Raw genomic sequence first — 23528 nt, 5'->3', positions numbered from 1 at the left:
AAGGAGGGGGAGGGGGCCGGCCGGCCGTGGGGGTGGGGCGACAGTGACATCACCAGGAGTCGGTTCTTAAGCGGCGGCCGGCCGGGGACGGGGAAGAGAGGGACAGTCGGAGCGTGGTGGCGAGTCGCTGAGCCCGCCGCGGCCCCGAGAGCGGCTGCAGCCGCCGCGGCCGGGAAGGAGGGGGGAGGCACTCCCGAGCCGCCATCGCCGTCACCGGAGTCGCGGGCGAGCCGGGTAGCCGCCGCGAGCCCCGGCCGGGGCGGGGGGCACGGGCCGCAGGCCCCTCCTCCGGCCGCCGCTTGCAGATCGCGGGCGCCGATGCCGCCGGCGCCCCGCTAGGCTGAGCTTCGGGCCGGGCGAGGAGCCGCCCGAGCCGCCCGAGCCGGGGACAGAAGCCTCGGGAGCCGCCGCCGCCGCCGCCCGGCCGGGCCCCGCCGCCGCCCGCGCGCCCCCGGGTCCCCGACACACATGAGATTCTTCAGGCTCACTTTCAAGTGCTTCGTGGACTGCTTCTGACTGCGCCGCCCGCGCCCCGCACCCCGCCGCCCGCCCGCCGCCCAGTCCCCCGGCCCCCGGCGGGCCCGCGCCCTCGGGGCCCTCCCCGGTGCCGCCGGCGCCCCCGCCCGACCGCCGCCCCCCGCGAGGTGCCACGACCCCGGCCCGGCCTCGCGGCCCGCCGGGGCCATGGCGAAGAAGAGCGCCGAGAACGGCATCTATAGCGTGTCCGGCGACGAGAAGAAGGGCCCCCTCATCGCGCCCGGGCCCGACGGGGCCCCGGCCAAGGGCGACGGCCCCGCGGGCCTGGGGACACCCGGCGGCCGCCTGGCCGTGCCGCCGCGCGAGACCTGGACGCGCCAGATGGACTTCATCATGTCGTGCGTGGGCTTCGCCGTGGGCCTGGGCAACGTGTGGCGCTTCCCCTACCTGTGCTACAAGAACGGCGGAGGTGAGCGCCCCTGCCCGCCGCGGCCCCTTCCCCAAGCCGGACCCCGAACCCCGAACCCCGTCACCCGGGTCCGCCGCGGAGGAGCGAAGTCCAGGAAGCGGGTGGCCCTCCGGCGCGCGGGGGTCGGGGCCGCCCCTTGTCCTCCGCTGCCGCTCGGTGGCCCTGCTGGGCACCTCCACCCCCCTCGCAGTCATGTGCCTGGCAGGGTGGGGGGAGGGGGCCGGCGATGCCCGCGGGGCTGCCCCCTACACTCCCGGGCTAGGAGGAGCGATTGGCCGCCGAGGTGAGAAGGCAGGCCTATGCCTTGGGGTCTCCGCTAGGTAAGGAACCCTGGCTGCCCCCGCAGTTCGGGGACACAAGGGGCACATTGTGTGGGCCCCCCACGTGTGCACACACACGAACACACACACACACACAATGGGCCACTCTGTCCCTCCCTCTGTCCTCCCCTCCCCTTGCGGCCCTCCCGCCCCTCCCCTCTGGCCTGGGCCTGGAACACTGGGTGCCGGAGCCAGGCTTGGGAAGCCTGCGGCCTGGCCGGCCTGGCGCCGCCACTGGACACACTACATGCACGTCCCATGCCCGCCCGCCCGCCAGGGCCCAGCTTAGCAACAGCGATGGGCACGCATGTGTCCTGTGACTACCAAACAGCACTGGGGTTGCTGGAAGCCAAAGTGACCCGGTGATGGGTGGGAAACAAAGGTCCAGAGCAAAGGCGTTTGCCCAAGGTCAAGAGAAGGATGCTGGGACCTGGCATCAGGCAAGTTTCGGCCAAGCTCAGCCTCTGAGTAGTGGAGCGAGCCCAGCCAAGGCAAGGGTAGGAGGCCCAAAGAGGAGGAGGGGGCAGTGGAGCCAGGCTCTCCCTGCTCTTCTGCCAGCCCCACCCCAGCCTGCTGGCCAGGACCTGTGTCTGGCCCTGCCCTGCCTTCCTCCTGCAGAGCCCAACTCCTGGGACTTGCTAAGGCTGGCCTGGTCCCTCTTCCCACACCTGTCTCCCTCTGTCCTTGCACATTGCCACCCCACCAGCAGGGGACTTCGACCCACCCACCCTCTGCCTTGGACCTCACACTTGCAGGCAAGCGTCCAAGTGCAGGACGGTTGCACTTCCTGCCTTTGGACGAGCCCCCCAGGCCTGAGCACGTAGCCTTGGCGCACGCACACACGCACACACACACACACACAGGCACGTGCCCTCACTGTGCTGCCTGAAACGGGGAACTGCAGCACTAGGGACAGTCTGCGTGTCTCCGTCTGTGTGTCCTCCATGGCCATCACTCCAAGTGACCGTGGGGGTGGAAGCCCTGTGGGCCTAGGGTCCCTCTGCCACCCAGGGAATCGGGCTCCAATGGCTCAGAGCTACCGTAGCCCCACTTCAACACACTCAACCCACCCTGGCAAGACTCCACCCTGGGCCTGAGTCAGTGGCCGCCCCTACACTGACTCACCCAGTGGGAAGTTGTGATGGGGCCTTTGGAGTCTGGGCAGCCTACCCTGTGCCTCCACCCCCAGGTGTGTTCCTTATTCCCTACGTCCTGATCGCCCTGGTCGGAGGAATCCCCATTTTCTTCCTGGAGATCTCGCTGGGCCAGTTCATGAAGGCCGGCAGCATCAATGTCTGGAACATCTGTCCCCTGTTCAAAGGTGAGCAGCCCTTGGCCAGCCTCAGGGATTCCCCCACTTTTCCCAGCTGGCTCCCATTTGAGAAATCTTCCTGTCCTGAACACCAGGCCTGGGGCCACGTGATGGCGCCCAGTCTCAAGGGGGAGGCTGGAGATGTGCAGGCCACACAGTGAACTTTGGGAAGCAGGGACTAGAGGGGCCATAGGCAGCTCCACAAGGCAAGGATGGGCCAGGCATAGCTGGGCTGGGGACGAGACCCGCCCAGCACACTTGGCACTAGGTGGGTGGGTCCCACTATTATCCCCAAGGACACTGGGGCACGGACAGGTGGAGCGACTTACTGAGGCTGCCCACTACAGAGGCAACTGTCTCCAACACTACCTCAGGTTACTAGAAACCCCCCAGCTGATGTGCACTGGAGGCTACCGGGGGGCCAGGTGGAGGCTTGGGCCTCCTGGAACCCATGGTGGCAGTGGGACCCACAGACGGGGCCAGGTGTATGAGGCTGGAGACTCAACAGCACTTGGTCAGATGGGGCAGGAGGCGAGGGGCTCACTCTGCCTTGGGTCTGGGGGCGGCTGGAGGAGAGGAGACAGGCTAGGGAGTCAGCCCTGTGTTGGGGCTCACACAAGGGGGAGTCCAGGGGGGTCGGGAGCACCACAGAGAAGGCTCCGGAAGGACAGACAGGGGGAGCACAGCCAGCCTCAGTGGGGAGACAGGTGGCCAGGAAAGAATCCACATGGCAAGGACTTCCCGGCCACAGGCCTGGGCTATGCCTCCATGGTGATCGTCTTCTACTGCAACACCTACTACATCATGGTGCTGGCCTGGGGCTTCTATTACCTGGTCAAGTCCTTCAGCACCACGCTGCCCTGGGCCACATGTGGCCACACCTGGAACACTCCCGACTGCGTGGAGATCTTCCGCCATGAAGACTGTGCCAATGCCAGCCTGGCCAACCTTACGTGTGACCAGCTTGCTGACCGCCGATCCCCTGTCATCGAGTTCTGGGAGTGAGTCAGGCACCTTGGGGACAAGCCCATCCCATCCCCCAGGTCTCCCTCATGGGGCCAGGCTCCAGGGGAATGGGCCTGAGGACACAGGGCCAGGGTGTTGCCTGGCAGCCCCTGCATGTAGGGTGGGGTGGGAGTGGCCTCCCACTGACCAAGGGCTCCTGGGCTCTAGGCCCAGCCCAGGTAGACAAGAGGGACCCACTGACCCCTGCGCTGTGGGAGAGAAGAAAGCCACGACCCCTGGGGGTGGACCCTGTGGCTCCATCCTCTACCAGCACAGGCCTCATGGGACCCCTCCTTCCCCTAGGAACAAAGTCTTGAGGCTGTCTGGGGGACTGGAGGTGCCAGGGGCCCTCAACTGGGAGGTGACCCTGTGTCTGCTGGCCTGCTGGGTGCTGGTCTACTTCTGTGTCTGGAAGGGGGTCAAATCCACGGGAAAGGTACCACTAGAGGCATGCAGGTGGGAGGGTGCCAGGCACACATGTGGCAACAGGAGGTGACCAGACAGTGTCTAGCCCTGAGGAAGGGGCAGTGTTGAAATCCAAGCCACACTCTCCACCCTCCAAATCCAGGGCCTAGCAGCCTTCGCTCCCTGGAGGAGAGGCCCCAGCAGGTGTTGCCCCTTCCCTGTACCCATCACCCCCACTGGTGCCCTCCTAACACTCTCTCTGACTCTGTTTTGACAGTCTGGGTAGACCTGGTTTGAGCATCTGTTACCTGCCTGTCTTGCCTTGGGGACCCAGAGCAGAGTCTGGCCACATCCCTTGGGGGCTCCTGGTCAGGCTAGGGAGTCATCTGAACAGACACATAAGACAGTGTCTAGGGCCATGGGACATGGCCAGGTCCCTGGCAGACAAGGTCCCCAGAGCAGCATGTGGGAAGAGGGGGCAAAGGATGTGGCAGCCACATCTCACCTGCCTCTGCCTGGCCCAATTCCACTCTCCAACTGCTCAGCCCCCACCTCTCTTCAGAAGAGGAGGGGGACCCGGCCCCAGCCTGATGTCCCACTCCCTGCCTGGGCCCCCCACACCTGCACTACCCACACACTCAGAGACGTCCTCACAGCCCTCACTCCCCACGCCTCCAGTCCCCACTGAGGAGAGTTCCCAGCGGCTTGCCTGCTCCCCACCGACATGAGTCCCTGCAGAAACTGAGGCGCCCAGAGCGCGTCAACCCTGCATTTGCTGGGGCTGCCGGGACCCAGTCTTCCCCTAGCTTCCTCTGAACATACCTGCTCACTAGGGGACCGAAGGCGCTGGGAGTGGGGGTGTGGGGGAGGTGGTGCCTTGCCCCGCTGAGCAGCCTGGCCCCCTAGATCGTGTACTTCACTGCTACATTCCCCTATGTGGTCCTGGTCGTGCTGCTGGTGCGAGGAGTGCTGCTGCCTGGGGCCCTGGACGGCATCATCTACTATCTCAAGCCTGACTGGTCAAAGCTGGGATCCCCTCAGGTGAGGGCAGTGGGGAGGCTGCAGCAGGGCACTGCAGGAAGCCCAGCAGGCCCCTCATGCCTGTGCTCTCCTGCCCTCCTCTAGGTGTGGATAGATGCCGGGACCCAGATTTTCTTTTCTTATGCCATTGGTCTGGGGGCCCTCACTGCCCTGGGCAGCTACAACCGCTTCAACAACAACTGCTACAAGTACGCACTGCTGCCCTGCCACCTGTGCCCTGCCCCGCCCCACTGCCCAGCAGCCTAACCTATCCACTCTGGCCCCTCCACCCCCCAGGGATGCCATCATCCTGGCTCTCATCAACAGCGGGACCAGCTTCTTTGCTGGCTTTGTGGTCTTCTCCATCCTGGGCTTCATGGCTGCAGAGCAGGGTGTGCACATCTCCAAGGTGGCAGAGTCAGGTAGGGCCCTACCCCCCGCCCCACCTCCACAGCAGAAACTGGCACCCAGATGCACAATGTACATGAATACGCAATAGAAATGCTGAAAAGTGACGAGGATTCAAACGGGACTTGTCAGATTGTGGGCCTTCGGGGACAGGTCCTGGGATTTGTCAGTGTTGACAGAGGGAGAAAGGACCTCCCAGCCCTGCTGCACAACCCAGGGTTCACAGCGCCTCCAAGGCAGGACGCCTGCTGCGAGGTCTAGAGCCTGCGCCTTTTCCTCAGGGCCGGGCCTGGCCTTCATCGCCTACCCGAGGGCTGTCACACTGATGCCTGTGGCCCCGCTCTGGGCTGCCCTGTTCTTCTTCATGCTGTTGCTGCTTGGTCTCGACAGCCAGGTTTGCATGGGGATCCAGGACAGGGAGCCAGGAGGGAGGCGGGCAAGGAGAGGGGTGGAGGGTGGTGCAGGGCTTGGCCTGAGCTGCCCTGGCCACAGTTTGTAGGTGTGGAGGGCTTCATCACTGGCCTCCTCGACCTCCTCCCGGCCTCCTACTACTTCCGTTTCCAAAGGGAGATCTCCGTGGCCCTCTGCTGCACCCTCTGCTTTGTCATCGACCTCTCCATGGTGACTGATGTGAGTGGGGTGGGGGATCTCCCTGTGGCCTCTGGTGGCCGTCTGCCATCTTCCCTCACTGGAGTCTGTCCACCAGGGCGGGATGTACGTCTTCCAGCTGTTTGACTACTACTCGGCCAGTGGCACCACCCTGCTCTGGCAGGCCTTTTGGGAGTGCGTGGTGGTGGCCTGGGTGTATGGTAGGTCATGGCTGAGGGCTGGGCTGGGGGACAGTTGGGGGGCAGGCAGGTCTCCAGCTGGGCCCTCCCGCCTCACCTCGCCACAGGAGCTGACCGCTTCATGGACGACATCGCCTGTATGATCGGGTACCGACCTTGCCCCTGGATGAAATGGTGCTGGTCCTTCTTCACCCCACTGGTCTGCATGGTAAGGGCTGGGGGAGGCAGAGTCGAGGGAGGCGAGGCAGAGTGGGGGCCCGACTAACCATGGCATTCTGGTTCGTAGGGCATCTTCATCTTCAATGTTGTGTACTACGAGCCACTGGTATACAATAACACCTATGTGTACCCGTGGTGGGGCGAGGCCATGGGCTGGGCCTTCGCGCTCTCCTCCATGCTGTGTGTGCCGCTGCACCTCCTGGGTTGCCTCCTCAGGGCCAAGGGCACCATGGCCGAGGTAAGGACCCTGCCCAGCACACCCTCCCCTTTGCTGCTGTGAACATTCAACCCAGCCTGCTTCCTAGCCAGGGAGTGGCCCTTACTGGGCTGGCAGGCAGTGGGAAGTGGAGAGAGGCGGAAGTAGTCACCTGGGGACGAGCAGGTGACCCGGGGCTACAGCATGGCCTCCTCTCCTGCAGCGCTGGCAGCACCTGACCCAGCCCATCTGGGGCCTCCACCATTTGCAGTACCGAGCTCAGGACGCGGACGTCAGGGGCCTGACCACCCTGACCCCAGTGTCCGAGAGCAGCAAGGTCGTCGTGGTGGAGAGTGTCATGTGACAGTCCAGCTCACATCACCAGCTCACCTCTGGTAGCCATAGCAGCCCCTGCTTCAGCCCTACCCCACCCCACCAGGGGGCCTGCCTTTCCCTGACACTTTTGGGGTCTGCCTGTGGGAGGAGGGGAGAAAGCACCATGAGTGCTCACGAAAATAACTTTTTCCATTTTTAATAAAATGCCAAAAATATCACAACCCACCAAAAATAGATGCCTCTCCCCCTCCAGCCCTAGCCAAGCTGGTCCCAGGCCCTCACTAGCACCCCACCCCTGGCCCGCAGTGCTGCCCTCCTCCTGTCCCTGCCATGCACACCCCTGCCCACCTCTCCAGCCTCTGCTCTGCGGCACACCGTTGGGTGACTCCTCACCCCAGAAGCAGCAGTGGCAGCTTGGGAAACGTGAGGAAGGGAAGGAGGGAGAGACGGGAGGGAGAAGACAGGAGAAGAGAGGCAAGGGAGGGGCGGCGGAACTGAGGCCAATATTTCAGCTGGGCTACACCCTCTCCCCCATCCCTGTTATAGAAGCTTAGAGAGCCAGCCAGCAATGGAACCTTCTGGTTCCTGCGCCAATCGCCACCAATCTGTGTGAGCTTGGGTGCGAGTGCACGCGTGCGTGAGTAGGTCGAGTATATATAGATCTCTATCTCTTAGCAAAGGTGAATACCAGATGTAAATGTTGCCTCTGGGCAAAGGAGGCTTGTATTTTGCACATTTTATAAAAACTTGAGAGAGTGAGATTTCTGCTTGTATATTTCTAAAAAGAGAAATGAGCCCAAACCATCCTCTCCTTGCCACTCCCATCCCCGTAAGCCCCACCTTGCCCCTCTACCCCTAGCCAAGGAGTGTGAATTTATAGAGCTAACTTTCATAGGCAAAACAAAAGCTTCCAACTGTTGTGTGTGTGAGTCTACTGTGTGGACGTGCGTGTGTGGTCCCCAGCCCCAGACTGGATTGGAAAAGTCCATGGTGGGGGCCTCAGGGCTGTCCCCACGCTGTCCCTTTGCCCACAAGTCTGGGGCAAGAGGCTGCAATACTCCGTCCTAGGTGTCTGGCCTGCTCAGTCTTCCCGCCCTGTGCCCTGGGCTGGGCAGACCCCCAGGAAGGGACCTGGGGCACAGCTCCCACCTCCAGGCTTAAGGCGGATATACTTCCTGCACCTCCAGTCTTCCATGTAGCAGCTTTCACCCGCATATGTCTGTGTCACATCCAGTCCCGAGACAGCTGAGTGACCTGAGAAAGGCTTCCCCCACACCCGGACAGAGGCTGGAGGGCTGGGGCTGGGTGAGGGAGGCAGGCCTGCAGGGACATTCTTACTGTGCTAAAAAGTCACTGCAAACATAGCAATAAAAACCTGTCATTTTCCAAAGCGGGCTCCTGCTTCCGCCTCTGCTGCTCTAAGAAGGGGTTGGGGTGCAGGAGGTAGGGCAACCTCCTCCAGCTGGAGCTGCTGCGGCGGGCAAGGCTCTGCTCTGGTGGCCTCTGCAGCCAGGGTCGGCCCCCTTCTGGGGACTGGGAAGGCAGCAGCCCAGGGAAAGCCTCGTCCCCTGGAGTGGAGGCACTTGGGGAGAGCAGGACGAGAGTGAGCTGGAGAGCAGCCACACCGGCGAGGAAGCCATGGGTGCTGAAATTTACAAATTGTTGCCCCAAGAATTTGTCACTGAACAGGTGGCATTCCAATATCTGAAACAGGTGATGGGGCAGGCCAGGGCCAGGCAGGTAGCAGCAGAAGGGATAAGTCTTTGCAATAACTTATCCACAAGCCACAGCAAGAACCCAGGGAAGAGGTTGTGTCACTTGGGCCAGGCAGGTAGCAGCGGAGGAGTAAGTCTGCATCAGGGATCAATTTTGAAGGTGCAGCCAATAGGGGCTGTGCGTGGCCAGGATGCAGGGCTGAAAGGGGAGTTAAGGATGACAGATTTGGCCTGAGCAAGAGGAAAGGTGGAGCTGCCAGGCCCTGCAACAGGGAGGCAAGGAGAGAATGATCCAGAGTCAGCCTTGGGTGTGTCATGCACGAGTGACATCCAAGTGGAGACGTTTAGTTGGCAGGTGGACGCAGGAGTTCCAGAAAGTACTGGAACTGAAAGAGATGGAACTTTGCAAGTTCTTACCACACAGAGATGACAAGGAAAGCCCTGAGCCTGGCAGAGCTCACAGGGAAGCTGTGCACCCCAGGACACGATGAGAGGAGTGGCGGAGGTGCGGCGGTGGGGGGAAGACGCCCTAGAGTGCCTGGTGGTGCCCTGTAGCCTGAGCCAGTGAGGACCCCTCACAGGTCAAGGAAGGGCAGTGTCCAGCTCCATCTGTCCAGCTGCTGGTGAAGGACAGTGACCTGCAGAACACTCACTGGGTCTGGCGAGGGTCACGGGGGCCTGGCAAGGGAGGCTTGCATGCAGGGGTGTGCGAAAGGCTGGTTGGTGTGGGATTGAGAAAAGGGGTGGCGGCAGCCCAGTGTCACCTGCAGATGAAGGAGAGACACAACGTAGTTCATCCAGACAAGGGAATATGAGCTGGCCTGGAAAAGGAAGGAACTCCAACACACGACACAACATGGCTGACCCTGGAGGGCATCTGTGAAATGAGCCATCATCAAGGAACAAGTGCTATGGAGTTCCACTCCTGTGAGACAGGGTCTTACATGAGAGAAGGGGGATCCACAGAGACAGAGGGCAAGGGTGGGGGCCAGGGGCTGGGGACGGGGTGAAGAGTGTTGAGTGGGGACAGAGTGGCAGTTTGAGAAAATAAATTCCAGAGGCAGATGGAAGTGGTGGCCACATTTCATGCCACTGAACTCCACACTTAAGGATGGTGATGATGGCTCATTACATATACACTGATGACACTACATATAAACTTTATATACACACACGTTTTACCACGGTAAGAAGAGGCGGAGAAGAACTGGAGGCAGCCAGTACAGACAGGTCCTTCGAGGGGCAGGACCCGGGGCACAGGGTGAGCATGTGGTACCCCACCCGCAGGAAACGCAGTGGGTGGCCCAGGCAGGCACGGAGAGCACCAGGGATGGAAGCCTGTGAAGGGGGAGCAGGTGGCCCCTCAGAGCAAAGTGACAGCTTGGGCTGCTCCCTCCGCATCCTGCCCATGACTGCTACTGTGCTATGGGAGAGGCCCTGCTTCTCAGCAGGCAGCACCCTCTATGGAGGGCTTTACTCCTACACTTCTGGAGCCAGGGGAGGGACCTGGCTTGGAATATGGCCAACCAAGAAGAGCCCAGGTGAGAAATACACGGACCAGACAGGGAGCAGAGAAAGGAGCGGCAGTGCAGTCCCTCAGCCAGGGACTCTGGAGCCTGTCCTGCGGGCCCCGCCCCCACCTCTTCAGCACAGCTGTTTCCAGTTTTCTTTCTCTCCCTGCAAAGCCTCTCCCCTCACAATGGCTACACCTTCCAGAATCCTGCCTGCGGGCAGCTCCCAGACGTCCAGCCTGGCCCTCCTTAGCTGCAAAGGCGCTTCCAACGTCCCTCACACAGCCCCTGCCCCCAACTGACTCCAACTGTCCTGCCGCCGCCCATGGTCACCCTCAGGACCCCTGAGCTCACGCCAGCTGCTTCATACACTGTCAGCCAGGTCTCTGCCTGCGTGACAACCACCTTCTGCAAATTGTTCTCCACACCTCTAGGCCAAATGCCGTCCAAGCCACCTCACGCACCACAATGCTACCAAACACACAGAAAAGAGACATTGAAAAAAGGAAACTTCACAGAGGTGCGTCACTGAAACTGGGTCCCAAAACAGAGACACCATTTCCTCAGGACTTAGCTCCTACGTCAGGAGTTGGGACACAGGGATCAACAAGCAGCAGGCTCTGCCCTCAGGCAGCTAGCAGTCTAGTGGAAGATGAGTAAGAAAACAGATCAGGATGCCTACGACTGCAGACGCCCTGGAACAGACGCTGATCCAGGAACATGCGACTGTGCAGGCCGCCCTCCAGTGCAGGCTGGGCGCATGCCTCAGTTTCCAGCTCTAAGGGCCTGTGCCCCGGATCCATTGTTGTTCCATCCCCCCACTAGAAAGGGCACTCCAGAAGCCAGCCTCGTGCAGAACAGAGGAAGAGGCTGTCAGGGCTGGTGAGGGCAGTACCCGTCTGGACTTTAGCCTTTCAAAGCTCAGAGAAGGGTGAGCTCAGGGAGGCCCAAGATAGCCAAGAACACTTCCTGGAAAAGTGGGATCAGCCTTTGGCCTTGGCACAGCAACCTGAGGGCATGGCCCACATGGCCCCTACTCCCCCAGACACCACTTCTGAGACTGCCTGGAAAGGGACAGAGCTCGTCTGAGCATGGGGAAGGGTGATGGGAACCACCGGCCTGGACCCCGACAGGGCAGGCAAAAGCAAGCATCCTTCAGGGGTCCCCTACTGTTCCAAGAGACACACCTCTAACCTGCTCCCCGACCCCTCCACCCATTCCTCATGCAGACACCAGGCATGGCAGAGGTCCTGCAGGGGTAGCACAGGGCTGCGGGCAGGGGCCGCCTTCCTCATGCGCTGCTGAAGAGCAACACAGTGCAGGGCCTGGGCACTGGCGCCAGGCGGGAAGCCCCGGTCCTGGCCCGGCTTGCTGTGGGCCTGGAAGACACAGCTCCGAGGAGCCACCTGAGGAATGCCCTGGAGCCAGCACAACACTGTGTGGCAGGCACACACCCAGCACGTTCGCAGGACCAGAGCCCCGGCCCATTCCCAGCCCCTTTCTGCCTAGCTCTGCCCTGGGCAAGCTCCAGGTCACTGCCAAGGACAAGTCTCCTCTCCTAGCTGGCATTAGTCAGAGGTCATCCTGCAAACCTTCAGGAGGGGGTGGGGCAGGGAGTGACTAGTGGCGTTCTGCCATGTTCTGTCTATCCCAAATGTGACGAAGAGGAACCCAGAGAAAGCAAGCAAGTTCTCTACCTGGAAGCCTTGCCAGTTTACTGAGCCTCCCAAGCTGCCCACACCCAGGGAGGCAGACAGGACACACACTCAGCGGGTGGCCCTGAAGCGGGGCCTGGTCCAGTCCAGGGAGCAGGAGGGCAGAGAGGCCAGGGCCTTCGAGAACAGGTGTGAACCCAGCCTTCAGTGGGGGAAACAGGTTGAAGGGCTATGGCTACTTGAGAGCTCTAGACAGGAGAGGAGGCAGAACCCTCCCCATGGCCGTAGTCACACGCCGCACCACGTACACACCGTATCAATGTTTATTGCCCTCAAGAGAAACTCCAGTCCACCTGCTTCACCCGCCCTCCTTTGGGACCAAAGAAAACGCCCAGAGGGCAAAACAAAAAGGGCATTCCAATCTACGGGAAGCCAGCCCCACCGCAAGCCAGACTGCAACTAACTCGTGCCCTCCACGCTCAGGTGTGGAAGCCAGGGCTGCGCCAGGCCACGCAGGATGACAGCGAACGCATTCTGAACATGTGGTAATCAGGTCCCGTGTGCTGTGCTGGGAGAGTGTGGACAGGGGCCGAGATGACGAGCTATGTGCTGTGGAAGGAAATGGGGGAAGCAGAAGAGCACAAACAGAAGTACCAGAGGGAGAGGCCCGGCTCTCAGGAAGCAGCAGGCACGTGCCAGGTGGAAGCTGGCTGCAGGCAGGGGAGGAGGGAGGCCCTTACTCCTCCTTCTTGTCCGTGGGACCATCTACTGCAGCCTGGAAAGGGACAGAAATCCCACAGCAGTAGGTTGGCTGGGCCCACCCCTCCCCTGCCACCTGTAGCCCCATGCCTCCCGAGGCCCAAGCTTGGGTCTCCTCTCCCCTAACGACAGATATTCAAGTGAGCAAGGGGCCCCCTCCCCAGCTGTATCCGAAGGCCTGCCAGGGTGGGAGAGTGAGCCCTTGCCCACACTCTAGGGAGAGCCCCAGACCTAACACCAGCCAGGGAGGACCACCGGGACCTCACTGGGGGCCGAGTTCTGGCTGTGGGGAACAGCAGGGCCTGCCAGGCCCTTTCAAGACCTGATCAGGCCCTTCCCAACTCTGCACACCTTTGACAGGTGCCTTCAAGGCCCAAGTCCCGTCTGCAGAGCCTGCCCCATACAGATGATATAGGTGCCCCCTTTGGGGCTGGATCCTTCCTCCCCACCTGCTGTGGTGCCCAAACTTGGGCCGCCAAGCACCAAGGCCAGCTGTCCAAAGTTGGGCATATTTACGTGGCCCTGACTCCCAACATCAAGACCACTGGAGCTTCCAGACGCAGCCTGCTGCACCCAAGCTAGTCTGAGGACTCGGACGAGGCCTGGGGCAGCAGGCAATGGTAACAGCTAGCGCCTGCTGGGGGAGGCGCCTTTTTGGCACCTTGTGCCCTCACTTGCCCAGGGGTGTTTGCCCCATGTCACACCCGCAGCACTCTAGGAGAGAAAGCCAGCAGTGGGTCCCAGAGTTTCACCTGCTTCTGTTCTTGATGGGGCCGCAAACCATGGACTGAGTCTGAGCACGAAGGTAGGAAGGCTGAGAGCCTAGTGAGCCAGCGCCACTCCTGAGGGCCACCCCTCTCCTGCCCAGTGAAGGGTCCCACGCAGCAGGGCAGAGGCAGCCAGCGGGAGTAGGGGAGAAGGCAGCCGGCCCCTAGGCCTCCGGAAGGCTCCCTCCCCCCTGCAGGGGCTGCCCCATCCTGTTCTGCTCTCCTGCCCTGGACGCGGCAGCATGGGAGAGCTGACCTGCAGCTTTGCATGCTCCTCCAGCAGGCGGTCATACTCCTTGGTGAGACCCTCGGACTGCTTCCGCATGGCCAGAGCCTGGTTTTCAGCTTTCTCTAGTTCTGGAAATGATGTAAATGACCAAGAAAAGAGAAATGAAAAGGCTGGAATTAGGGGGGAAAACTCGACTGCTACAGATACCAGAAACTAACCCAAATCTATCTCAAATGAGGCTATATAGGAGCCCACTTCTCAAATAAAGCCCCTCTTATTTTGCAGGTCCCAAAGTAGAGGGAAAGGGCTGACAAAAAAGCTACATAAAGTCAAAGAAATACAGAGGATGTCCCCTAGTCCCTTTAATGGAGGAAACTCTAGTGGCTCTCAGCCGGGGCCACCTTCAGGGAGGCTGAGAGCCAAAAGCAGGCAGTGAGATCCCAGCCTGAAAGCAAGACCCCTGATGACAACCGTGCTTGCAGAGAGCAGCAGCAGCTGAGGCCTGTGGTGTTGGGGAAAACACCCCGGACTTAGTCTATGCGTGGGAGAGCAAAGACAGGCAGGCCACTTGGGAGCCACCCATTCCCTTCCTGAACGCCACTCCCACACTCCCCTTATTCTCAGCCCCCAGGCATGCTGAGGCTCCTGTGCCACACTCTGGACAGGAAAGTCCCAGGGTGCACTGCTCTAGCGCGGGGCAATCGAGGCCCTGCAGCTGCAGCCTGGTTCCTCCTAGGACCCGCTCAAACCACTTAGCCTCAACGGCCTGCAGGCTAAGCGTGGCCGCATTGGGGTTGGAGGCACAGGGTGCTAATTTGTTTTCAACCAGCCCTCAAGCGTGCGTGCGTGCGAGGCTTATTACTAATACTTTGGCATAAGACAGGCAGCAGTGGGCAGAGGAGCCTCCTCTGGACCTCCCTGAAGGGGAGGACACAGGGCTGAGCCTCACTTTGCTTAGTGCTGGCCAGCTCGTCCTTTAGCTTCTGCAGGTCGGCCTTCAGGCTCCTGTTCTCTTCCTCCAACTTCACCTCAGCATTCCCGACATCCAACTTGCCTCCATCAACAGCAGCTCCCTGGGAAAAGTGCCAAAGGCCAGGGTTACTGAGGGAAGGAGGGAGGGAGGGGCTCCAGCCCCATCCTCCCCACAGAGCGGCGGTTCCTCAAGCTGCCCTGGACACTTGCCCCTTCGGAAATGTCAGCGCGGAACCGAGCCACCACTTGCTCCCAGCTCCTAGGCAAAGGCCAGGGCGTGGCTGCACGCCGAGGGAAAGAGAAGCGCCAGCAGGGCCACCTGCTGCAGCTCGCCAGGCATGCCTTGCCTGCCCTGGCCCTTGGCCCTGCCTCCTTCCTGAGCAGCAGGGCTCAGCGGCTCCATGGCGCTCACCAAGCCATCAGCGGATGGTGGTGCCTTCTGCGCCCCGTGCGGTGCTGCTCGCTGCAGCCAGGAGCCCCCAGTCTGCCTGGCCAGCTCTATCCCACCTCTGCATCACATCCCTCCGAGCTTAACTCGCAGCTCGCCTCCCAACAGGAGGCCTAGGACTGGCCAACCACCCTGTCCCCACCTTCTCTCCAGCACTGAGGGATGCCACAGACCCCGAGTTCGAGAGGGTGCAGCAGTCTTCCAGAGAACCAGGGCCTAGCTGAGGGCCTTCGGTTCACAGTGCAGGCCCTGGCTCACTGAGGGGCTGTTTTTCTCTGGGAAGCATCTGACTGGAAGCAGCGGATGGAAACAAGAGCAGCAGCACCCTCTTCCTCACCAAGCCCTCGCAAGCTAAAGGCGACGCAGTTGCCCAGATCCTCCCACACAGACGCCTCCAGCAGGCACACCCTCCCCACTGAGGACTTCCCTCTGCGGCTCCACCCAAATCTGGCTTTTCAAGCAGCAGGAATTTCACACATTTCCCAGCCTGATAGGCTACCAGTGGCCACTGAGGCCCTAAGAAGATGGCTCCCATGGTGTGGCACCAGGACGCCCCGTGGTGGGTCGGGAAGGTGGGGCTCACCTTCTTGAGCTGGTCATTCTCCTCCATGTACTTCTTGGCTGCCTCACTAGCGCTCTCCGCCTGCTTTTTAAAGGCTTCATTGGAGGCCAGCAGTGTGGCCTGCTGTGAGATGAGAGTCACCAGGCGTCTAAGCAGGCTGCAATTATTTACAAAAAGAAGGGAGAAGTGAGGAAAAGAGCATGAAGGGCTGGCAGGAGCGCCTCCTGGTTGCTCCCACCCCACACCTGGCTCCCGCCTGGGCCTGCCGTCCTGCCAGGGCAGCTGAGCAAGAAGCCGCCAACCTGGCGCTGGCAGTGTGAGGGAAAAGGTGGGGCCCAGGAGCTGTCCTCTGCTGCTGTGCCCAACAGCCACCCTCTGCTCTGGGGGATGGCTCAGGGAGGGGCTGGAAGCAGAGTCCTGAGGGGCTGGGAAGAGCCTCACTACAGCATGAGGTCCCAGAACAAGTCACTTTCTAGATCAGGGCCTAGACATGCCAGACAAGCCACAGCACCACCTTCCTCCCTGCGAGGCTGGGCTTGCCTCGGTAAGGTAACGAGAGCAGCTTATCAATGCAGGCACTTCCAACATGCCGGCCGCATTCTCACATCTACCTGACCAGGAACTTACTATCGCTGCCCCAGCTTATAGAGGAGGAAACATATTCAACAGCGTCAATCAATGTACCAGAAATGGATGTGGCTGGAATTCCAACTTACGTCTGCCTGACTCCAGAACCTGGGCTCAAAACCACTATACTCTCTAAACTAACATGGAACAGCTCCCAGGTCCCGACATAAGACAGAACTCTCTTTTCTGGCCAACCTCCTTCCCAACTCGTCATGCAGGCTGCACCGGAACATATCCGTTATGTAACAGCGCCCCAAATGAGGTCTTCTTGGGCTGGAGGGTGTAGAGGAATCAGGACACAGGCACACACTGCCTATCTGAAGCAGCCAGGAGAGACAGGCAAACAGGTGGCACCTGGAGGCAGATGCTGGTCCCCAAGCAGAGGAAATGACCACTGCATTTCCCTTGGTTCACCCTTGCCCTGAAATGTTAGCCGGCAGAAAGAGAGGAGGGAAGGACTTGGTCAAACAGTCAAAACGAGGCAGGGGTACCTCTGCCACATACCTCAAAAGGCAAGGGACACACAGGGCCTGGGGGAAGGAGGAGACAAATCTGCTTGGTTCAGGGTGCTTCAACAACAAACCGCTTGCTCAGAAGAGCCGAAGTGGCCTCCTTGCCCAGCCAGGCCTTCAAAGCCTCTGCTCACAGCCAGGGGCAGCCCGGAAGGGCTGGAGAAAGCAGAGAGCAGACCAGGTGAGCTACCTCCCTGGCCCAAGGCATGGCTGTCCAGGGCCTCGGCAGAGCCCCTTTCCAGAAGGACTCAGGACAGAAAGGGCCCACCCGGGCCAGGAGATGCCCAAGGTTCCTGGTTTAGGGAGAGGCTCCCTGGGGCCCCTGGCAGCACTAGGAGAGCCAGGCCATCGATTCCTGGCAGAGGAGGAGAGTTTCCAGTGACATGTGCTTTCTAAAATTAGCAGCCCAGGACCTCGTGGCCTAGTGCTCAGGTTTCCCTGCCTCAGCCCCTAGCTGCCCACCAGCCTGCCCCCAATTGGGCTGGAGCCTGAAGGTGGCGGAAGCTATTGAGCGCCCAGAGAGAAACAACGCGACTGAGTCACATCAGCATGGCCAGAAGTCACTGGGGAGGCCTAGAAAGAAAGGCAAGTCTGACTAAGACCCAGCCCCCCAGCAAGGAGCCGCCCAGCCCCAGAGCAGATGGCGATGACATAGAAAGAGGAAGAGGACCGTTCCTCCCAGCTGAAATTGTGGGGTGGGGTCATGCCACCTGGTGGTAGAGACAGGACTGAGGGACTGAAGGCTATACTCCCCGCCACCAGGCCAGCCAAGTGGCTGCTGGTGAGTACCCATGGCTGTCACCCCGGTCCCCAGGGAGATCGCTAACACAAATGCTTCCTCGGCAGGGTGGCAGATGCCCAGCTCTCCTATGACTGTCCCAGGCTTTTCCCGGCTATTGAGAACCAGGGCTTCCAAGACAGGCCAGGGCACACACAGTCTAGCACAAGATCCATGCCGTGTCTCCCCAAAAGCCTGGCCCTGCTCAGCCCCAGCCCAGACCTTTGGTTCCCAGCCTTGGGGCAGTCTGGGGCTCTCCTCTGCCAGGCTCTGGTTCCCCTTCCTCTCACCAGCCCTCACAGGCGCTCCCCACCCCACAACGCCCTGGGCATACTCCTCCCACTGCCCCCCTTCTAGGTCCTCTCTTTTCCTACTGGATGACCTGGGATCATTCCCCCCACCCAGGAACCTCGCCTTCAACTGCGTCCTTCCTGGAGTCACCCTGCCCAAGTCCCTGGTCTTTTTCCTTGCATACATTCCTCAACCTAGGCCAGCCGAGGCCTGCCCTTCCAAGCTAGCAGCAGGGCCACCAGTGGCCTCCTAACCGCCCAGTCCAGCGGCCACCCTGATGTCCTTGCTCCGCTGCTAAGTTACCCTCCTGAGGTCCCCCTTGCAACGCCTCCTCCTGCTGTTATCCTGCTCCCTCTGGGTTCTGCACTCTTCAGCTGACAGCCTATACTTTCTCCTAGCCACTCCTATCCCTGAAAGGGTTTTCTCTGAGGCCCAGGCTCATACCTAACCCCTTGCTAAACGTTGGCTCCTGGATGTCCCCAAAGGTATTCCAGACTCAGTTTGTCCAAAACACACCTTCCCTTGCCCCACCTGACCTGACCACCTTGTGCAGCCCCTGCTGTAGTGGTGGGCATGCAATCCACCTTAGACTCAGCCCTCTTGGGCCCCTAGCCCAAGCCACAACGAGTGCTTTCCATGTCAGTTGTAAACGTGCCCGGCATCATCCCCACTGCCAGCACCTCCACCCTATCTGCAGCCATTAGGCTTCCCCAGCCACCTCCGTGAGCCAGGCAAATCCGACCACATCAGCCCGCTGCTTGAGCCACCTGCCTCCGGCACGCAGGCCCTCAGCGAGCTCTCCTCCCTCACTAACCACGTGGCCCCCTGCTCTAGTAACACCTAACCCTTCGCCATTCCTGGAACACGCCTGGCTCTACGTGGTAGTCCTCCAGGTCAGAATGTCCTCTCTACCCAGCTCGATCCTCACCTCCCCCCAGAAACCCTTTCGGCTCTCCTGCCCCATCAGAGGGACGCCGTCTCCTGCAGCAGCCCCCTAGGCACCCGCACGAAACTACCTCATTCTCTGTTCTCTGCATGGCTGCCATCCATTTATATGGCTGCCCTACCAGGCTATGAATATCTTTAGGCTGGGCACTGTGCCTTCATCTCTGCACCCCCATACCTGGCACACTGAAAAGGGGTCTTCTGCCCACTCCACAAAGTATAGCTGAAAAAAGGGGAGTGGGCTTCCAGATGACCCAATCCTACTCCCAGGAGAGGAAGTCCTCCCTGACAGGTGAGAGGATGGGTTTGAGGCTGCACGTCAGGCTGGACAGAATCTCCCTGAGCCTGGACTGCACCTGTGTCTACCTGGGAGCCTGGCACCAAGAGGGGCAGAGGCAGACACACAGCTGGTCAGTCTAGCAAACAGAGGAGACAGAAGACAGGAGTGGGAAGACGACATCTCAGACCCATGCTGATGAGCAAACCAGGCTCCCGGATACGGGGGGAGAGAAGGCATTCACTGCCTTGAGCTGAAGGCGTATCCCAGAGCTCCGACGTCCTAGCACCTCCAATCCCCTCAGGACCCCGGCAATGCAGACCAGGCTTTCCCTCATCACTGGCATTTTTCAGCCTGGAAGCCAGCCTTCTAGAACATTTTCCTGCTCCCTTGCAGAGGGCCACTCAGACACATTAAGATGCCCTTCTGTTTGTCCCTCTGTAGTTTCCCAGACCCCCAGGACAGGGCACACAACAGCCTCTGCTGGATCTCCTGAGTAATGTTACCCAAAACACTGTTCTTGCTATTCATTTCCGGAAAATAAGCAAGAGCCTAAGAGCCAAAGGCATCGCCTACAGATACAGGGTGGTCACCAAGAGAATGGCCTGGGGTCCAGGCAAAGGCCAGTGAACACAACTTAACAGAATCCAGATGTAGCCTTGGCAGACACATGGCAGCCCCAAATGCCTCAACCTGACGGCGCTCTCCTGACAGAGTGTTCTTGGACACTGAGCAGGGCTATCATGCTTTTATAAAAGGTTGAGTAAACCAGAGAAGGCAGGAGAAACAGAACCTCTCTACAGACTCAAGAGAAACAGGGCCAAACATATCAAGTGGGGAGAGCCATGGCTCATAAGTACTTTTCAGCAGCCCTGTCTCCCCCATGAACAAGGGGAGGAGGACATGGGCTTCACGGGAAGGGGTGGAGGAACAAATCCCAACCAAAAGGTTCCATGCTGTGGCCACCCCCAGCCTGCCCTGCTGACGGGTTTCAGGTGAGTCGAGTCCTTCAACCCCCAGCCCCTGCACACACACAGTGTTCACACAAGCTCACTCCTCTGCCCCCAGCCGGCAGGAAGCCGGTGTCCCAGCGCCACCTGCTGACTCTCCAGGCCTACCACAGGGTGGCCAATGGACTCTGGGTGAACACGCCCCAGCTGTGGAAGAAAAAACGAGGCAGCGCCCAGGCAAGGAACCAAGTCAGGTGATGCCTCAGGAAGGCTTTGGTGAAGGAGAATGATTAACACCAGGGCTTCAACTGTCCTGAGCGAGTCTCACCTGCCAGTCTGGAAACAGGAAGACAGGTTACAACTGGGAAGTCACCTACTGCAGACCCGAGAAGGCCACCCCAAAGGACTGCCCCAAGTCCACTCTAGTACAGCTGATCGGCCTTCCCTGTAGCCTCCCAGCACAAGATGCTGGCGAAGACAGGAAGAGGAGGGCCAGAGCTGGGGGATATATAGGCCCTTCCGCAGGAGAACATGCCTTGTGGCAGCTCCAGCCTACGACCCAGATGGAGCTCACCAGTCCTGAGGACAGTGCAGCCAGCACAGGGCGAAGGGGAGGTGTGGGTCTGGCCTGTCCTCTCTTCTTCTTGAGAACAAGTGACATGGACCAGCTGGGTTTCTGGGGTTTTGCAGTGTTTCTTTTTTAAAACCAGCTATCTGAGGGGTTTTGGGGAAGCTGGAGGGCAGAGGGCAACCAAGTGAGGTCAGACAACTTAGGCAAAGATAGTCTGTGATTAGATGACTCAACCTAAAAAAAAAAAAAAGAGGAGCGCAGCAGAGAAGCACAGGCAGTTCCATCTGGGTTAATGGCAGCGATGGGATTCTACCCTGGAGGGGTAAGGAGGAAACGAAAGATGCCTGTGGATCAAGTTCAGGTCGGCAAAAATCCAGGGGCTCCCACACAAACAGGGGCCTTCCTGTCCCTGGCTGCTAACTGGTACTTTGGGCCTAACCTTGACCACCATTTAAGCTGAGTAAGGCAGAGAAGACAGTGCAGCTCCTCTGAACACACAAAACCCAGCCCAGCGGGAGCTGCCATCCCCAACGCACTCCGAGACTCAAGAGGGCTCTGGCTAGCTATACCCTCAAACTGCAAGGCTAGCAATGAAGGGAACAGGAGCGATGATATAACAGGAGCGACTGCCAGAGTCTTTCCCAAGCGGAAACCAGGGGCCCATCCAGTGTGGTCCCCTGGAGGTGGCCCCGACACATCCATCTTCACAAACTGTCATAGCTCCTCAGACCTGAAAAGCTGGGCTTCTCATCTAAAAAGCTGGACCTGACAAGTTCAACCCAGACACACACCTAAAACTGTTGCCGTCAGCCCAGGACAGCCCATTAGGTCACCAAAGGTTTCAGCGGCCCTTCATATGTGCCAGGCCCTTGGCACTGAGCTGAACAGTCTAAACAGAAGAGCCCAGGTTCCCCATGATAAACAACCCTGCCAAGTGCCACGCCTCAGAGCTGTGTGTGCCGGCTGCCCTGGGACCCGAGGACAGCACTCTAGGCCAGCTAGGGACACGGTGTGGGCCCTCAGAACAGGCTCCACAGGGAAGCCTCAGAGATTCATGAGGAGGTGGTGCCAGCAGGTGGAGGGGGTGGTCCGCACAGAGGCCCCCAAAATGCTCAGAGAATCGGGTGTCAGGGAGAGCATGTGTTGTGTGTGGATACCCACGTGGCTGCTTCATGACAGGGAGGCCGAAGCAGAGCCCGTGGGGGAGCCGCATCGTGCAGGATCCCTGTGATACCAAGCCACTGGAAGTGGGGTGCACAGGCCAAAGTGGGGACGGTGGGTAGCAGGGAGCTTGCTTGGTCTATACAGGATGCTGGTGGCCCCACCACAGCAGCGGTCCCAAGAGTGGTGAGAGACAGGCTTAGGAGGTGACATCCACAGGCTGTTTCATGGGTGGAGTCCAGCTCTGCAGGTTGAAGACTTCTAGAGGTCGGCTACATGACAATGTGAAAGCGCCTCACCCTGCTGGGCCGCATGCTGAGAAACGGCCACGATGACTGGGCAGTCACATGGGAGAAGAGGAAAGGGCAGAGCAGCCCCAGGCTTCTGGGTCAAGTGGCAGGGTTGAGACAGCGGTGGCAGAGGCAGGACAAAAGCCCAGAAGGCTTTGGCTGGGAAGCTGGGACTCTCCCACTGCTGCCCCACCCAGCAGCAGCAAACTATGGGGGAAGGGGGATGCAGGCCTGCTTCTGGGTGTGATGTCTTCTTCCAGGCCAGGCCTTCTTTCCCAATCACAGGGGCTACTCGGGGGTTCTCAGGCTAACCTCCTGTGTGTCCTGAGCCCAGTCCCACTGAAAACTAGTGCCAAGCACCAGGCTTTCTCTGGAATGCGCTCCCCTCCTTGGCCACTAACCTGCTCACATCTTCCCTCTTGATCTGGCTTCCCTCTGACTTCTGCTCCCCCATCTTCTACCGCTATGCTGGGGGCTGGAGCCTGGCCTGCCAGCACATTCCCTTTGCCCAGGCCTCAACACCTCTGTGAAGCCAGCAACCCAAGCTCGACTGCCTGGCAGCACCCTATCCTGTTCATCTAGCCAGGCCTTTCCCTGCTTAACCCTGCTTTCCCTGTCTCCTCCTCCTTTCCTTGCTGTCCCCAGGTCTGGCCAGAGGTCCCACTCTAGCCAGCCCTCAGGCCTAGCACAATAGTCTTACCCCATGGGCAACCAGAGCTCCCTTTCCAGCAGGGGCCTGGGTCCTCGCATTCTGCAAGTCCAGAGCAGAACCAAGACCATCTCAGGCTCCCAGAGACTGGAAAAGCCTGGTGATTAACTCCACCTGGGCCTCTCAGGTCTGTCCCCTCCTCCCATTCCTGCTACCACTGCCCTAGTTCACGCTCCCAGCAACTCTCACTGTGACGATCTCCAACTTGGTCTCCTCACTTCAGGCTCTCCTGCTCCACACTATCCCATACACCCTTGCAAAATATTAATCCACACAGGTGGCCACATCCTAGCAGTACTGGAATACCCAGTAGGCAAGAACCCTTTACTCCTAACCACCTAACCTTCGCGAGTCATGAGTACCTGCTCACGTTCAAGAACTGAGCCAGTTCTCCACAGCAGGACGTAAAAAACATGGAAAGAAAGAGTCAGGGCTGGGCGTAGTGGCTCACGCCTGTACTCCCAGCACTTTGAGAGGCCGAGATGGATGGATCACGAGGCCAGGAGTTGTAGACCAGCATGGACAACGTGGCAAAATCCCATCTCTACCACAAATACAAAAATTAGCCGGGCGCAGTAGGGAGTGCCTATAGTGCCAGCTACTGGGGAGGCTGAAGCGGGAGAACTGCTTGAACCCAGGAGGTGGAGGTTGCAGTAAGCTGAGATTGCGACACTGCAGTCTGGCCTGGATGACAGAGCAAGAGTCTGTCTCAAAAAAAAAAAAAGATACAATAGCAAGGACCTGGAACCAACCCAAATGCCCATCGACGATAGACTGGATAGGGAAAATGTGGCACATATACACCATGGAATATTATGCAGCCATCAAAAACGATGAGTTTGGG

General features: G+C 59.8%; 2 protein-coding genes and 1 long non-coding RNA gene across 7 annotated transcripts in view; 1 reads left to right on the top strand and 2 right to left on the bottom strand.

The window, feature by feature from the left end:
- LOC119469207 overlaps nucleotides 1–9906 on the bottom strand; it is a 31532-nt gene extending 21626 nt beyond the window's left edge. The window contains exon 1 of the long non-coding RNA XR_005198024.1: nucleotides 9895–9906. This is a non-coding gene — a long non-coding RNA (uncharacterized LOC119469207). The remainder of the gene's footprint in view (nucleotides 1–9894) is intronic.
- SLC6A8 (solute carrier family 6 member 8) lies at nucleotides 99–8347 on the top strand. 2 transcript variants are annotated; one of them, XM_017516689.2, is made up of 13 exons: nucleotides 99–946; nucleotides 2456–2587; nucleotides 3330–3579; nucleotides 3887–4019; nucleotides 4895–5029; nucleotides 5114–5217; nucleotides 5306–5430; nucleotides 5698–5810; nucleotides 5909–6046; nucleotides 6123–6225; nucleotides 6312–6412; nucleotides 6491–6661; nucleotides 6843–8347. In XM_017516689.2, exons 1-13 carry the CDS (start codon nucleotides 685–687, stop codon nucleotides 6981–6983), a joined length of 1908 nt encoding a protein of 635 aa, XP_017372178.1. In that variant the 5' UTR covers nucleotides 99–684; the 3' UTR covers nucleotides 6984–8347. The 2 variants fall into 2 exon arrangements, with proteins under 2 accessions (XP_017372178.1, XP_037590223.1); XM_037734295.1 differs by lacking the exon at nucleotides 99–946 and adding an exon at nucleotides 1038–1266.
- Nucleotides 9907–12141: 2235 nt separating the features above from the next.
- Nucleotides 12142–23528, bottom strand: part of BCAP31 (B cell receptor associated protein 31) — a 29459-nt gene continuing 18072 nt past the window's right edge. For 3 of the 4 annotated variants that reach the window (XM_017516693.1, XM_017516695.2, XM_017516697.2), the window contains exons 5-8: nucleotides 15595–15730; nucleotides 14541–14664; nucleotides 13619–13719; nucleotides 12142–12630 (exon numbers count right to left, since the gene is read on the bottom strand). In XM_017516693.1, coding sequence (XP_017372182.1) covers nucleotides 12511–12630; nucleotides 13619–13719; nucleotides 14541–14664; nucleotides 15595–15730 — 481 coding nt within the window. In that variant the 3' untranslated portion in view covers nucleotides 12142–12510. The remainder of the gene's footprint in view (nucleotides 12631–13618; nucleotides 13720–14540; nucleotides 14665–15594; nucleotides 15731–23528) is intronic. The other variant, XM_017516698.1, reaches the window with a different exon arrangement.

The sequence above is a fragment of the Cebus imitator genome, unplaced genomic scaffold, assembly GCF_001604975.1.
Source record: "Cebus imitator isolate Cc_AM_T3 unplaced genomic scaffold, Cebus_imitator-1.0 Scaffold599, whole genome shotgun sequence".
In the NCBI taxonomy this organism is placed as follows: domain Eukaryota; kingdom Metazoa; phylum Chordata; class Mammalia; order Primates; family Cebidae; genus Cebus; species Cebus imitator.
This window is presented reverse-complemented; position numbering and strand designations above follow the sequence as displayed.